Source organism: Schistocerca nitens, chromosome 3 (genome assembly GCF_023898315.1).
Source record: "Schistocerca nitens isolate TAMUIC-IGC-003100 chromosome 3, iqSchNite1.1, whole genome shotgun sequence".
In the NCBI taxonomy this organism is placed as follows: domain Eukaryota; kingdom Metazoa; phylum Arthropoda; class Insecta; order Orthoptera; family Acrididae; genus Schistocerca; species Schistocerca nitens.
The window spans coordinates 163,756,024-163,771,887 of NC_064616.1; the positions used below are offsets into that span (position 1 = coordinate 163,756,024).

General features: G+C 37.9%; 1 protein-coding gene across 1 annotated transcript in view; it reads left to right on the forward strand.

Moving 5' to 3' along the window:
• LOC126248102 (protein sickie) overlaps positions 1-15,864 on the forward strand; it is a 687,677-nt gene that overhangs the window by 632,780 nt on the left and 39,033 nt on the right. The window contains exons 22-24 of the mRNA XM_049948773.1: positions 953-1,097; positions 2,146-2,279; positions 5,960-6,144. Coding sequence (XP_049804730.1) covers positions 953-1,097; positions 2,146-2,279; positions 5,960-6,144 — 464 coding nt within the window. The remainder of the gene's footprint in view (positions 1-952; positions 1,098-2,145; positions 2,280-5,959; positions 6,145-15,864) is intronic.

The window sequence follows — 15,864 nt, forward strand, 5'->3', positions numbered from 1 at the left end:
GAGAGTGATCTACGAATTTTACGAAGAAATCAACTGCTCATCTTCCTTTCATTTGGTGCTACAGTATGAAATAAGCTCAGTTTAATTTCAGAGATGAATAATAGCTACATTTATAAATGTGGAAATGTTTATTGTATTATTAATAATATTATTGTTTAGTAATAATAATAATAATAATGCGCAGTTCATTTAAAATCCTTCCGCCATCTTGAAGTCACTGCATTTGTATGGTGTGAAACTGATCACAGTGTAATAAATGGCCAATATGTGATGTTAGTACCTGAAAATCAATCCAAAATGTTTGTAATCCAGAGTGCTTCTATAAAAAAGCATTTTGTGACATAGTACTTGTTCTTAGGCACTGTCACACTCTTAATCCATTTCCATCATGGATAAAATGAAACTGATTTACTTTTTGGCAAACTCTTTTCATTTAAAATTGTTCTCTTGCATTCTGAAATTTAAAGGAGAATGTGCTGCCTTACAGAGTTCAGTAGTCAAAGTAATTATGCCTTGTGTTGTAAAATCTGTTCGTGTACTTAATGGAATTGACGATTATTTGTGTATTCCTATATACCAGTTGTAACAAAAGGCAGTCTTTAATGTAAGAGTTTGCTTCATCATCACCAGACTATTCTATTCCAGGTAGCACATTTTTCACCAGTATTAACCCATCTTGTCCAGCCACCCTGTTCAGCTTTCTTGTTCCTGAAGAAGAATATCCACTGCTGCCCCCCCCTCTCTCTCTCTCTCTCTCTCTCTCTCTCTCTCTCTCTGATTACCCTCTTAAGGCACAGTTAGTTATAAACATGGTTTCGAGTACTGTAGTTGTTAATCTTTAGTTTGAAATACATTAGAGACTAGTGAACACTTATTGTATAACTCATTATTGAACTGAGAAATTGTCACACTGAACACAAAAATTTACATCTGTCCTGTTTGTTTGTTGTAGGACTCTGAGCTGCTTGAGCTACGGCAGACTATAGAACTACTTCGGAAGCAAAGTGTAGAAGCAGGCCTAACTTCAGCTCATATACAGAGTATGTCTCCATCACTGGCTCGAAGGCACACGATTAATGCCACTGCTGCACTAAATGGTAGTTGTTAACAATATAGAGCACTGCATCTTTCACTAATACGTGCTTCATCATTTATGTTATCATTTGAGTTTGTAGTTATTAAGTACATTTATTCATCATAATTTTTATCTGTTATCTCTTTGTTGTAAAAGAAACCAAAACAACTGTATTTATTAATTTTTCTTTGAATTTGGCTTTACAGTGTGCTAATGAATCTAATACCCAATGTGCATAAAGCAAGCATTAAGTGGTTTATGGTATTATGTTTTTTTCTGCCATGTGAGTTTCTGATACATCTCTCAGGAATCTTGCCCAAAAATCCTATAAAATACTATCATCCTCAGATGAAATTGTTGGTAGAAAAGTGCTACTAGTATAGTCTTCTTAGAAGTCTACCCTTCTCTTTATACCATTTCCCTTTACAGAGGGTATTCAGTGTTATATGTCAACCACTGTGCATGTTTATGATCATAGGTTGAGTAGAAGACAATAAATGTAAGTAATATGCGACTTTATTGAGACTCAAATATCATCATTGTCATTTGAAGGCATGTAATACATGAAGCAACGTGTACTTCCAAATGCTTCCTCCTGTTTGCATTGCTCATTCAAGCTGTCTTTGTAGTTCAAATTTCCTTATCTGTCTTATTGCATTCTGTCTTGTAGCAGCAATAACATTTCACTTGAACTATTCTCAAATAATGGTTTCTCATATTTTCTTAACTTTAGCTGTGTTGTAACTGACATACTTAAAAAAATATCATTAACATTTAGAGTTCCAAATGATTCGACCATGCCACTGTTCATATATAAGCTAGCTGAAGAATATCATTTTACATTATGACATGATGGCTGAAGTACTAACAGCTGTCAACTATTAGTGTTTCATTCCATTTGTGTGCCATGATCATCATTTCTGTGAGAAATTAGATGAAATACCCTTTCCATCCCTCACTTCAAAAGTGATGTGTGTGTGTGTTTGTGTGTGTGTGTGTGTGTGTGTGTGTGTGTGTGTGTTGAGTGTAGTCATACATACTACATGTTACTTATATATTTCTTACTGTAGGCAAGGGAACCAACATGTCTCGTCAGTTGTCTGCTGACTCTGTATCCAGTATCAACTCTCTGTCATCAGCCTGCAGTCTTTCAAGTTCAGCTCATGCACAAGATGGACATGGGAAGAAGAAGAAAAAAGGCTGGGTAAGATTTTAAGTCACAGAATTAATGTTATTAATTTGGAATAAATCTTTCTGGACCCTTTTGAGATATACGTAATATATCACTCTTAAGTCATCTCCAGCTGATTAAATGGTAATAGTTAGACTTATTTAACATTCTGTCACTTAATCTGTAAGCTCAGTTACACATTCATGTTTTGAAGTATTGTAAACAGAAACTTGCTTAGCATTGCATGTGTCTACAGATTTTTCAATTAACACATGCTAGAAGTAATTCAATGAGTTACTTACTAAAACATATTGTAGATGTAGTGGAATCTGAAACTGACAGAAATTCTGAAAGTGCAGTAAGACCTTTAAATAAATAAAGTGTCATATTTCCCTGAAGGCATTCATTTCATCATTTTTGCTGCTTTAATGATGCAGTAATTATCTTTGTTATGAAATTTAAAAAAAAGAAGAGACAAAATGATATATAAACACTAAATGCAGCCAATCAGTACTACAAAGCAGAGTAAATATGCTTTAGAGTAAATTAGACAACCAATACATGACTGTCAATAATTTATGTATCAAATGATTATCTTAGCAGCACCTTGATTGGCACCAGAACTCTCCATCATTTAAGTTATGTTTACATTCTCATTTACGGAGACAAAGGCACAATCCCACGCAAAATATGCTGTCATTACAGTCGCATGAACAACATAACTGTGTATGTGATATAATTAATTGTATTCTTTGGAAGTGATTACTGTTGTCATAGCTACCTCAGAATGGCAATTTTAGGACAGTGTAAGTCCTATACAGAGTTATTAAATAAGTGATGGACATCATGCAATACTTGACAAACCATTAGAAATTTAGACAAAAATCGCTTTTTTTCATTTCAAATTTCATTTTTGAAGCAATCAATTCATCACATTTAATGTCATTACATATGTATTTCATAGATGTTTAAACAAATAACTACACCTCTCTCTCTCACTACTTACTACCGTTATTCAAAGATCATCATCATAGAACCACGAAATGCTGTGATGCGTGTTTATTCACAGGCAACCTGCATCGGTCAAATGAGCATCTTCAAGTCACAGATTAACATACATTGCATCAGTATATAATGTTAATCAATGACTTAAAGATGGTTTCTTGGCAAAAATTAGTTGTCTGTGAATATATACACTTTACAGCAACTTTTGATGATTTTATAGTACTGTTCTTTAAATACAGTAAAGCCATGCAGCACATTTTGCAGGAAATATTTTGACATTATTCAGCTTGATGAAAAGTGAGCCAAAAGAAATGGTAAATAGAAATCATGCAGGTTTCTTGGATATCACACCTTTTAAATTTCTGCTCAGACAATTTTTTTGTGTAGTTTCCATAAGTGCATAGAAGTTTCACTGTTTTCCGACTATCTTATCAGGTGCATAAGAAGTATTATAATGTGTTTTCTCAGTATAATATTGCCATAAAGATATGTCATTTTTTACGCTTTGTGATGTCTTTTACAAAGTTATCAGAATATGTCCTATGTGACTCCTAAATAATGAATTGCATCACAATCACACATTTGTTTTCGTCTGGTTATCAGGTGCCATATCCTGTGGAGAAACTTATACCAATTTCAGCTTATTGTTCTATTATAATCTTTCTAATCAGCAATGTACACTTCGCATAATCTCTGTGTGTTCATCTGTAGCTTCTTCTGCAGTGCATGAATGATGTTTCATTGTGCTGTAGCACTTTCAGAATCAAAATTGTTCTTTTACTTTGGAATCTTGTATGGTGTACAGATAGACAAGAAAACATGTAAAGGAATTTTCGTGGGCCTGTTAATTATGTGCCTTTCTCATATTAAGTGAGGAACTGTCAGATGTAAATGTTTTTCGCATTTATACAGAGTAGTGGAATCAATTTATATCATGTAGAGTTCATTAATACACTGCTTGACAAAAAAAGTGAAGCACCCAGATGACATGGTTAGGTGTCATTGTAACTTCGTACACACACACACCATCGGCAGGTATGTAAATTACTACAGTTGCAAATCTCTGTAACAGAATGGCCACCAGAATGCATTAGTGTTGTTACCAGGCCTGGTAGGGTTTGTAAAGGGCAGCATCAGATGTTGAGTGGTCACTGTGAAGGATGCAGAGATGCTGTCTACTTGTGTAAGACTGCGTTATCAGCACCTGACAACGAAAAGGACCTTGTGCGGACCTTCATTTGTCTGGCTGATCAAATCGCGCAATATCCAGATTTTTACGGTATTTAGACGTGACAGTGGTCCGATGTTAGACTGCGGGGCTATGTGAGAGTAGGCATACTTGTTAAGGTTCCAGTTGCCATGTCTGACCACCACAAGGGAGGATCACCGTGTTGTGCATTAAGCACATTGTAACCCCTTCACAACTGTGCCTGCCACCCAAGGACAAGTAATGGACTCACAGCAACATTCTGTGTCATTCCACACCATTGGTTAGAGACTAGCAACAGCCAGACTAGGAAATTACTGTCCCTTGCATAGACTGCTGTTAGCACCATACAACAAATGGCTGTGTTTGTAATGGTACCATGACTTTGAAGCATGGACTGCTGATGAATGCTGTCGCATTGTGTCCAGTGATGAATTGCAGTTCTGTGCTACCCCGGATGACCATTGTTGATAAGCATGGCGTTAGCCTGGGGAGAGGTTTCATTCATCCAATATTTTGGAGAGGGACAGCAGTGTTGCTCCTGGCATCATGGTGTGGATAGCCAGCGGGTATGACTTCAGGTCATGACTGGTAGTGATTGGGGGAAGGGCGATGGCACAACAATACGTCATGGTCATCCCTCCTCCTCATGTGTTACCTCTCGTGCAACAGTATCATGGTGCCATTTTTCAACAGGACAATACCTGTCCATACACAGTATGTATTAATATGAAAAGCCTCCGGGATGTTGAGGTACTCCCGTGGCCAGCAAGATGTCCAGATCTGTTCCAGATAAAACGTGTATGGGACCAGCTTGGAGATCAACTTTGTCGCAATGTCATTATCCAGGATATCAAGGGCCATTACAACAGTTTGCCAGCTTCCCTCAGGAAAGAATACAGTGGCTTTCTGACACCATTCTCAACCGAATCAGTGCATACATGCAGGCCAAAGAGGTTGTAAACTTGTTCTGATATGTAGGCTAATATTGCCAAATTCTTTGTAAATTTGATTCTATTTTATAGTCATTTTGCTTCCTCCTCCCATTCTTGGTGCTTCACTGTTTTTTGTCGGGCAGTGTATATTGATAATAGCTCATCTTGTTGACTTTTGTTGTGTATCAGAATTGAATTAAGGCATAATTTTATCACATTTTGGCAGTAGTGTGTTGACTGCAAATTAAGTTGCTATTTTATTAAAAGCCCTTTTCTGTACTATTACTGACATACGTAGTAACACACACAGATCCTAAAGTCTGTCAGTAAAATATTACTCAGAAACTCTGACTTGGGATATGTACATCTGCAGGTAATGAGAACTGTGGAAATTATAAAAGAAGGCATTATTGTCAGCAAAGGTATGTGCATTCTCACAACACATGATTGCGTACTGCAAACATACTATTTCTATTTCTGGATAGCACACTGTTTTTAATGTTTTCTATAAAATTTGCATGAACTTCTAAGTGTCTCAAATAGGTCAATTAATACTATCTTTTCAGTTGCGAAGCTCATTCAGCAAAGCATTCTCTCGCTCAAAGAAGAACAAAAATGGTTCTGTATCAGATGTTGAGGACTCTAGAGGCCTGCATTCAGATATGTCTGCCCCTTCATCTCCACTTCTTAATGACCCCCACCAAATGAATGGGGGAGGTCCCACTATAAAGGGAAGCCAGTCATCATCTGCGTAAGTAAATAACATAACTATATTTACATTTTTTTTTTTATTTCTACAACTAATGGTGAATTAGAGTAGAAACTTGACTGAAAAGTAAGTGGTATCCTGAGAGTATAGTATTTGGATCAAGAAAATTACTGGAACAGTTTTGCACCATTAGGATCTTACATATTGGAATGATGTATATGTGAAGAGAGGTACTAGTGTGTTATTCAGTGTGTTTCTTGATAAGTTTATGTCAGTATTGGAAAGTAGATTTTTGTACAGAAGGCGGCACACATATTACTTCAAAAAGTGTATTATGGTGGATAAATGAAGAAATGAAAGTAATTTGTAAAGGGAAAAGGGAAATTTATATAACTGGCAGTCCAAACAAAGTTCTTCTATATTCTCTTGGCAAAATTGATGATTTCAAGTTTTATGGACTTGCAGCATAGTTAATGCAGTCAACTTTTTTCATGTATTTTGCCCACTTTCCTGACTTCATCAGGTGAATGCTGGATCTCCCCCCCCCCCCCCCCCCCCCCCTGGATGGGTTGTGCAGAAAATTATATTAGTGCTGATGAACATATCAGGCTTCTCTCCTTCCAGAAGCAGCAGAGGAGGTTCACTGGGAGATCTGTATTGTATGCACAAAAAGCACTAAGATTGAAATCTAACATGTTGATTTAATTAATAGTGCCAAAAGCTTTAGACTGAGTGTCAAATAAAACACTTTTTGATGAAGAGTATAGATGCATGATATTGTCCTAATTTTAACTTTTTTTACAGTTTGGTATAGCCTTTTGCTCCATCATAAATCTCCAACATGACATACAGTGTGGCCCGTTCAGCTCAGTTGGGGTAGAAACAATGAGCAATGAAATCTGTGCTCTGTGCCTGATTTGTCTGTAGCTCAAATGCTTTGATTCTATTCTTTTCCGGTTTTTTAATAATCCATGTTTCACTACCATGCAATGCTGTGATCCAAACATACATTCTCAGAAACTTCTTCCACAAGTTGAGGCCTGTGTTTGGTACCAGCATACTTCTCTTCGCCAGGAATGCACTTTTTACCAGTGCCAGTCTGCGCAATATCCAGATTTTTACGGTATTTAGACGTGACAGTGGTCCGATGTTAGACTGCGGGGCTATGTGAGAGTAGGCATACTTGTTAAGGTTCCAGTTGCCATGTCTGACCACCACAAGGGAGGATCACCGTGTTGTGCATTAAGCACATTGTAACCCCTTCACAACTGTGCCTGCCACCCAAGGACAAGTAATGGACTGCATCCCTGTCTTTTTACACCCTTTTTAATCCCAGCACTTCGTTCACCACTACTGCTCAATCTACGCATCAAAGAAGCACTAACGAAAATAAAAGAAAGGTTCAAGAGTGGAATTAAAATTCAAGGTGACAGATTAAAGTAATGAGAAGCAGCTGAATGAGATCAGCGAGAAACTTAACACAGGATTGGTGATCATGAAGTAGATGAAGTTAAGGAGTTCTGCTGCCTAGGCAGCAAAATAATTCATGACGGACAGAGAAACGGGGACATCATACAAATTATGGAAGAATATGACGATTCCAAATTTATATAAAAATTTCATACTACTGCTTTTCGATCTACTGCTTGAGAAGCTGGAGTGTATGAATGAAATGCGAAACTACTTTCTAACATAAGGTTTTATGCTTGTAGTAGACCTAATAGGCATTTGGTATTGATACTTCTTGAATTATATTCTGTCATGTCATAAAAATGACCATTTGTGCCAAACCACTCTCTTTTATTTGATGTGTGTTACAATTGTTGCAATATTAGGCAGGCCTGTTTTGTTTTATCTAGCAGACAGTGACAAAATACACATAATCAGATCAAGAAACTACACCAATTTTGGGTAGCAGAACATTTGATGAAGTTTGATGAGGTAATAGATTCTTTCCCAGTAAGGAAAGCACGCCATGTAAAGCTGTAGCAAGATTAGCGAGAAAAAATGCTGGACTTAAGGATTGAAGAAATATGTACTGTCTTGCTTGTCTCTTGTCTTTACTGGTTTTATGTAGCCTATATTTAATTGTCAGACAAAACAGCAAGTTCTTAGCTATAGGCGATAAACAGTGCAAGTATTCTGAAGAGTTCCTGTTCTCTGGTCACAAATACTCCCATCCAATATAAGTAGTGAGAGTAGAAGGCAGAATGTCAAACCAGCTGACTGGGAGTAGGAGAGGCACAACAGGACTTTTTAATTTCCACTGTCCTGAGTGTAGTTTGATGGCATCCATTAAAAAATTACACATTTGAATTCCACATTTGAATTCCACAGAGCAAAATCCAGTGATGTTTGGCACACTTTAAGATTAAATAACATGCCTTACATGTCCTTGGACATGTATATTTTATGTATCAGACAACTTCAGAAAGATGTGCGGTACTAAATGAACATATTTTTGAAAAGTCAATTTTTCAAATTTTTGGCGTCCTACCTCAAATGCTTTGGTGGGGGTGTAGTATTTCCACAGTTCAGAAATATCGTAGATCAAAACAAAATGGATTTCTGTGACCGGGAGCTATCAAGTGAGTTAAAATACATTCACATAATTACAGAAGACTAAAATATGTTATTAGTTTCAGATTTTATTTTATTTCCACCTTTCTGACAGTCAAGCATTGATCGCCTTGGAGAACAATGAAGTTGTTGTTGTCGGTTTGCTAAATAAATGTGGCTTTTATTAATCTTTTCCGCTGAGGCAGTCAATTTATTTGATGCGAAGTGTTTAATTCCACACTATTGGCTAGTTTCAACTGTTCACTGCATTTCAAGTGAGCGTTTTCATCTTGTAGCATTTATGGAATTATGCCATAATAAAGAACCAAACAAGAGAGAAGAGAATACGGTACTGGTACTCCAAGAAGATATGCATCCAAATCTGGACATATGAATGTGCACTTTAAGCCAAATTATGCATTTTAGTATGGTTCATGAAATTCCGATGCTCTTGGAGTATCCTCTGATGTCTTGTTTCTTTTATGACATAATGTAAGATCTTTTAACATTTTACTCGTACGAACATACAGGCTTCCTGCGTCATCGTAACTGCGCAAGCAAGGTGACGCCTGTTATCTGGTGCTGTCTGGCAGCTGCTGAAATGAACCTATTTCTAACAGGTCACGGGAAAATATTGCGAATGCTTTTTTGAAAAGCATTGCTTTCAAAGTAAATTTCTTTTTACATAAGGTGATCTTTGTCGAGAATGTATGATGAATTTCTTAAATCACAGAGCATTTGACTCTCATTTAAAAAATCAACTCTTTGAGGATGACTGTTTAGAAGAATTTTGAGCCCAGAAGATCAGACATTTATGTCATCGTTAAAAAATTTTACTCGCACATTTGTGTGATGTATCTCAAAGTGAAACACATGCAAAAAAGACCAGCATTATATGTGAAAGCTTAACTTCTCGTGCAGTTGATTAATCTTCAAGACTAATATTACATATGAAAGCTTTTCTTTTCTTGTAGCAACATGATGTATGTTAATTTAAACCATTAACTTTTCCTATTTGTGTGTCCGCGCTGCTTAACAGTGATGTTGCTATTGGCTGACTACATCACGTGTCCTATGCTCCGAATATCCGCTGTCATCGGCTGGCAAGATCACGTGGCGTGAGCTATGATTGGCTTACAAAATTGCATCGCTATCTCGATTTCAGTGCTTCAGAATGTAAAATGCGGTGTTTGGTGGAATTCAAATTTATACTATCGTAATACGAAAATATGCAGTGTACATGTTGCGTCACACCAAAGATCTTTCCAAAACGTGTTTTTTTCCCTGAGTTTAATTTTCCAAAGTGCTGGGAAATTCTACACTAGTGTGTAAAACCATAGGAATTCAAAGGATTGAAAAGTTTTACAGTTCTGAGGCAAAGTATACTGTCAGTTAACACGAAAAAAGTGTATTTTCACCTGGGAGAAAGTGTATATTTAAGCAGGAAATCCAGGAATTTTTTTTCTTTATCTGTGTATACACCCTGCTTTGGAATAATTTACCCGAAATGATATCATCATCATCATTTAAAAATACAGCAGAGCTGCATGTCTTCAGAGAACATTACGACTGTCGTTTCCTCTTGATTTCAGCCATATTGCAGTACCAGCTAGCATGTCATGTTGGATAGTTTTACAAAGTGAAGTGCAGTCAACCATTGATTGTTGCTGCTGCAGCTACTGAAAATTGTGGCAGATGTATAGTACATAATTTTAAAAAGTTTGATTTTGTTGTTGTATTTAAGTATCTTTCATTAGTAACATGACTACTGTCTGAGTCTTAACATGTTCAGTTTTATTAAGTTCAAGCAACTGTGCTATTTAGTAATTATAAGTGCCCAGCATGTAGCCTAACATACACATTGATTTGTTATAAATAATCAAAAAAGAAATTTACAAATAAGTGGAATATACAGTTAACAAATGATCCACCATTGCATAGAAAGAAAAATTCAGTTTAGAAAATTCCAAAAATCACAAAGAGACAGAAAGGTTGGATAGTACTTGCCTGGAGATGGTGTAGTTTGGACTTCTCCCCATAGAAATACTTAGACAGAAAACAGTACTCCTGTTTTTTAGAACAGTGCATTCCCTTTTCAAGGAGGGGAATTGGTCCGGGAAAGGGGGGGGGGAGATGGGAGGCAGAGGCAGTCCGAATCTGTTTTTAGTAGAACCCACTTATTATGAAGAGGAAGGAAGGCAAAGATGAAGAAGAGATTGTCGAATAGGTAGGTCATCAAAGGCTGTACCTTGATAAGCAGCAGAGCTGCCTTTGCTTGGAAGCAAGACACAGGTACTTTTAAAAAGTGATATAAGGAAAATTACATCAGCTGAATTAAAGTTTCTTTGGGCCCTTTCAAATGACACCACCAAGAAGCATTTCTCTGCAGTGCCCAAGCATTCACATGGCACATCACAGCCCACTGCTGCTAAGAACAGGTGTACTTGCACTACTGATACTGCTACCGCTACTGGTACTGCTACACTGGCGTCACATGCCGACTGTTTCTATGTGGCAACCCGCAGTTTGGCTGGTCATCGATGCCACTGAGTAGTGGCGCGTGAAGGCTGCTAATGGAAGTGGTGTTAGGCCAGCAGTAGCTCAGTGGTGATTCTGTGCCTCCGGTGGTGGCAGTCCACCACTGATTACTACAAAAGCATAGTGGGGCTGCACACCTGACGGTTCCCAATTAAAGTGATGCTTTGACAGAGGAAGCATCCCTGAAAAGCACTTGTCAGTTGCTCTGTGTGAAAGAGACCCTAGAACTGTAGAATATTTATATATAATCAGACCAAGTGAGTAACTTGGATATAAGGATGAGTATTGCAATTTATTAAGTTATAAAATAAATGTGAAGGTGACTGTTGCAACCCTCTAGAAACAAGGCAGTTAGATTACCTATAATTAGAAGATCAAGGGTCTTACTGTTGTGGCAATTTCTAGACTAAGATAGGTTTAGGAATATGCTGTATAGCATAATCATAAATTGCAGATGATGCTGAAGTTTTAAAATATGATGTTCTTTACTTTTAAAATAAAGATACTCAAAAATGAATATCCAGTTTAGAAATTAGGCTAGGGGGTGGAATTGTGGTGCATTAGTAATAAATAAGTGGAACAATCTTAATTTAAAAAAGAAACTGGAAATGATATTGAAAGCAATCTATCTCTACATACATACTATGCATGGCACATGGTGGAGGGTAATTTTTACCACTGCCAGCCATTTCCCTTCCTGTCCCACTTGCAGATAGTGCAAGAGAAAAACAATTTTCTATATGCCATCTTACGAGCCCTAATTTTCTCTACTCTTATCTTCGTGGTCCTTATGTAAAATGTATGTTGGCAGCAGTAGAATCATTCTGCAGTCAGCTTCAGATGTCAGTTCTTTGAATTTTATCAGTAGTGCTTTGCAAAAGAAATCAGTAGTGCTTTGCAGTGAAAGTGCTTTGTAACGAGCTGATTTTATTAGTTTTGTGCTAACGTGAGCTTCCTTCCACTATTTTAATAACTTTAAGACAGAATCCTAAGACTTGCTGAGCTTGTTCCTTGTCTCAACTCACCTTGTTATCCAAAGGATGTTGAACCCTACTCTTCAGGGATGCCCAAGATCTTTCACTAAGCTGGGATGGTGGAAGTCATCGTCTACTTCTCGCATCGATCTTCTTACAGATACATGAATTTCTACTAACTTTTGCCTGTCAAGATTTGCATGGTTTTTTTTTTTTTTTTTTTTTTTTTTTTTTTTTTTTTTTTTTTTTACTGAGAGTGCAGAAATCTCTGCTTCATCAGCTTTTTCTGTCCTTAAGCCATTTACTTGGCACATACTTATCCATAGAGAAATTTACAATCAGTTTAAACTTTGCCAATAATTCATCTACATCTGTCATATCAGAAATAAATGATGTCCTTTCATTGTCTAAGTAAGGTGCTGACAATTGCTTGTCTGCTCTTTCTAACATAAATACTGTGCTAGCTTTCTTGATGGATTTATTAACTTAAATAACCATTGTTGCTATGATATAATGATCACTAATCCCTGCCTCTATACTGACACTGTCAATAAGGTCTGGCCAATTTGTAGTTACAAGGTCTAAAATATTTCCATTGCGTGTGGGCTGTTCAATACAACATGCAGTAAATCCATAGACATCCCAGTCTGTACTTGGTAGATTAACTTCACCTCCAACTAATATTGCATGATGGTATTTCCGCTCTACTGAGCATAGACTTTCTTTGAATGATGCTGCAACTGTTATGGCAGAATCAGGTGGCCAGTAGAAACATCTGATAATTAACTATAGTTCACCTAGGCCTGCTTCTCACATTCAGATAAATTGATGATCAGGCTCAGTTTCAACCTTGATAGGCAATATTTTTATCAACTGCAGTGAATAGTCCCCCTACTGCAGTGTCTAATCTTTTTTTCCAATATATGTTCCATGCCTTGCTAAATGTTTTTGAGCTTGCTGTTTTGGGTTTCAGCCCACTCTCAGTTCCGAAAATAATTTGTGTGCGACAGCTTTTCTGGAGGGTACTAAATTCAGGAACTTTATTATGAATACTTCGACAATTTACTGTTAAAAATTTTGGCAGTCGAAGTGTTTTTACCCTCTCCTTATCGACTGGTGAGTATTCATTGGAGGATCTCAAACTACTGCCTAACCTAAAAAAAAAAAACCATGTGCACTGCACAAGTACTCTGCTACCCGAGTAGCTGCATACTTTGTGTAGTGCATCCCTGGTTTATGAAAGGGTCTGATACAATTCTCCACCACTTAACTCAGGTCCAGAAGTCTGCAACCAAGACTGTCAGAATATTGACAGAGCCTTTGGTTGGGACCCTCCACTAGGCTCCAAACCAAAGGGCCCCAATCAGTCCCATGGGAATAATGCTTCAAATTGTGAGCTCTACTTGCACACCACAAGGGATGCCAGTGCCCTTCACCACTTCTGCCAGCCGTCTACATGAACGAGGATGGCCTCAGAACCCAAATGATAGCCGTCACTTGTGCTGACATGAGTCACAACTTGCAGATGGCTGAACCCTGAACCCTTGATAGCTGCAGGCAGGGCCTCCTCTGTATCTCGGTTGAGGCCCACCAGCATACATACTGAGTGCACATTGGACTTCTTTCTAGCCCTGGACTCAGTTTCCCTAGGGGATTCATAATGTGCCTAATGTTGGAGCTCTCTGTAACTAGCCACAGTGTGCCAGCTCGGTCCCTGCCAAAGGAGCAGCCATCTGTCTGTTTACGGGATGAATCAGCAAGGCAACAAGTTAACATTGACCTTAAGATCCTCTTTGAATATGGCACAATATTTCAATGGTGTAACGCTATATGTGCTCAGCACCCCATTCCTTTGGCTTTCTACAGTCCTGCTGATGATGCTCTGTACACAATCCATTCCCAGGTGCTTCTGGACTGTACAAGGTGTTTTTACAATAGCCAAGTCCACTGGCGGGAAGAGGTACCCAGTCAGATTGTAACTAGCTGATTTTATTAGTTTTGTGCTAACGTGAGCTTCCTTCCACTATTTTAATAACTTTGAGACAGAATCCTAAGACTTGCTGAGCTTGTTCCTTGTCTCAACTCACCTTGTTATCCAAAGGATGTTGAACCCTACTCTTCATTTGTTCTACTTTGCTGTGATTTCTTTAAATCAATTAAAACAAATGCCAGTATGGTTCTTTCAAAAGGGCACAGTTGATTTTCTTCCCCATTCTACCTCGCTCTGAGCTTGTGCTCCATCTGTGTCAATAAGGTGTTAAACTTTGATATTCCTTCTCTTTGTGAATTTCTGGTTCATTCATACTTTTGGCAAAATGCCTTCAAGGACAAATCTGGACATCACAGAGACCACAACTCTTTGAGGAGTAACCTCCTCCCTGTTTTCTTTACTCCATGCTGTGTATGGGGTAGTGGTAAGTTGCATTGCACATATTTTTCTGTAAGTTCACAGTTGTCGGTCTGATTGACAAATTGATAAGATTCCCAGTGCACATCCCTTATAACTCTTCAGACTGAGGCTTCTGGTCCAATGCTGTGTAAATGGGATAATGTGCACCATATACTGATCTTTGGTGGTGAGGTAATCCCTCATGAAAAACAGTTAGGTTGCTCAGTCCTAGTAAACTATTCAAATGAAGTTTTACACAAGCTGCATATTGGTGAATGTATGTGGGTTTAGGTTGGAGAGGTCCAGTGAATGAAATAATAATCATTATGAAACTTAAAAAAACTTGGCTGTGGGGGAAAAAATAACCAAAATCCAAATAACATCAGTGAAATCAAAATCTGCTCCTGAGTAAAATCCACTACTTTATTGCTCCTTTCTGTTTCTGTAACTTGTTTCAATACTCCTTGGTGTGCCTTTCACAAAGTGATACAAACATTGCAATGCAAGCCCTTTTGAGGTCATCCAGAGTGTGAGGAGAATTCCTCAGATGCTACATTGCAAGTTTCAGTTGGTGTCCGGAATGTTCAGTCTGGTTCCTGTCAGCTTGATACTGCAGGACATTTGACAGTTCCTGCTTCCTGGAGATGATGATCATGAGGTGGGCGCAGTATTGCTGTGCATTATCACTTGAAATTAGAACCCATCACTGGAATGTTGACAGCAGGGCTGAGAGAATCCTGTTCTGATATTGTAAAACCCTCAAATTAGCCATGACAGCAATGGGAGGCATCTAACTTCCATACACCAAACCAGCCCTAAACATGACTGACCCACTTACTGATGATACTATATGACTGTGTGCCTGAGTCAAGCATTGATATGTGGTTGCCTCCACTCTATACTTTGATGATCATCACATTTCAGACAAATCTTGTGCCTCTCTTAGGAGGCATCCCAGTACCATTGATCCAGGTTCCATTCCAGATGTTCCCTTGTCTACTATCTGTGCACAAAATGGTGCAGAAGGTTTCTACTGTTGTTGGTAATGGATGCCTAGAGGCCTGATTGTTTGTATGGAGGAAAATGTGTAATGTATTGATTGACACAATCCTCTCAATTGCTTCCAGAATGGAAGTGCATGATTACAAGTGATAATTTGTAGATAGTATTGTTGTTAACTGCAGACAATCAGTATAAGCCAGATATTCAATGTTTTGTATTTCACAATAGTGTCACACAGTAGCATGTAAACTGACAATATGTAGTCTAAGCTTGAAATGACCCTTTAAGTCCTGTTGACAG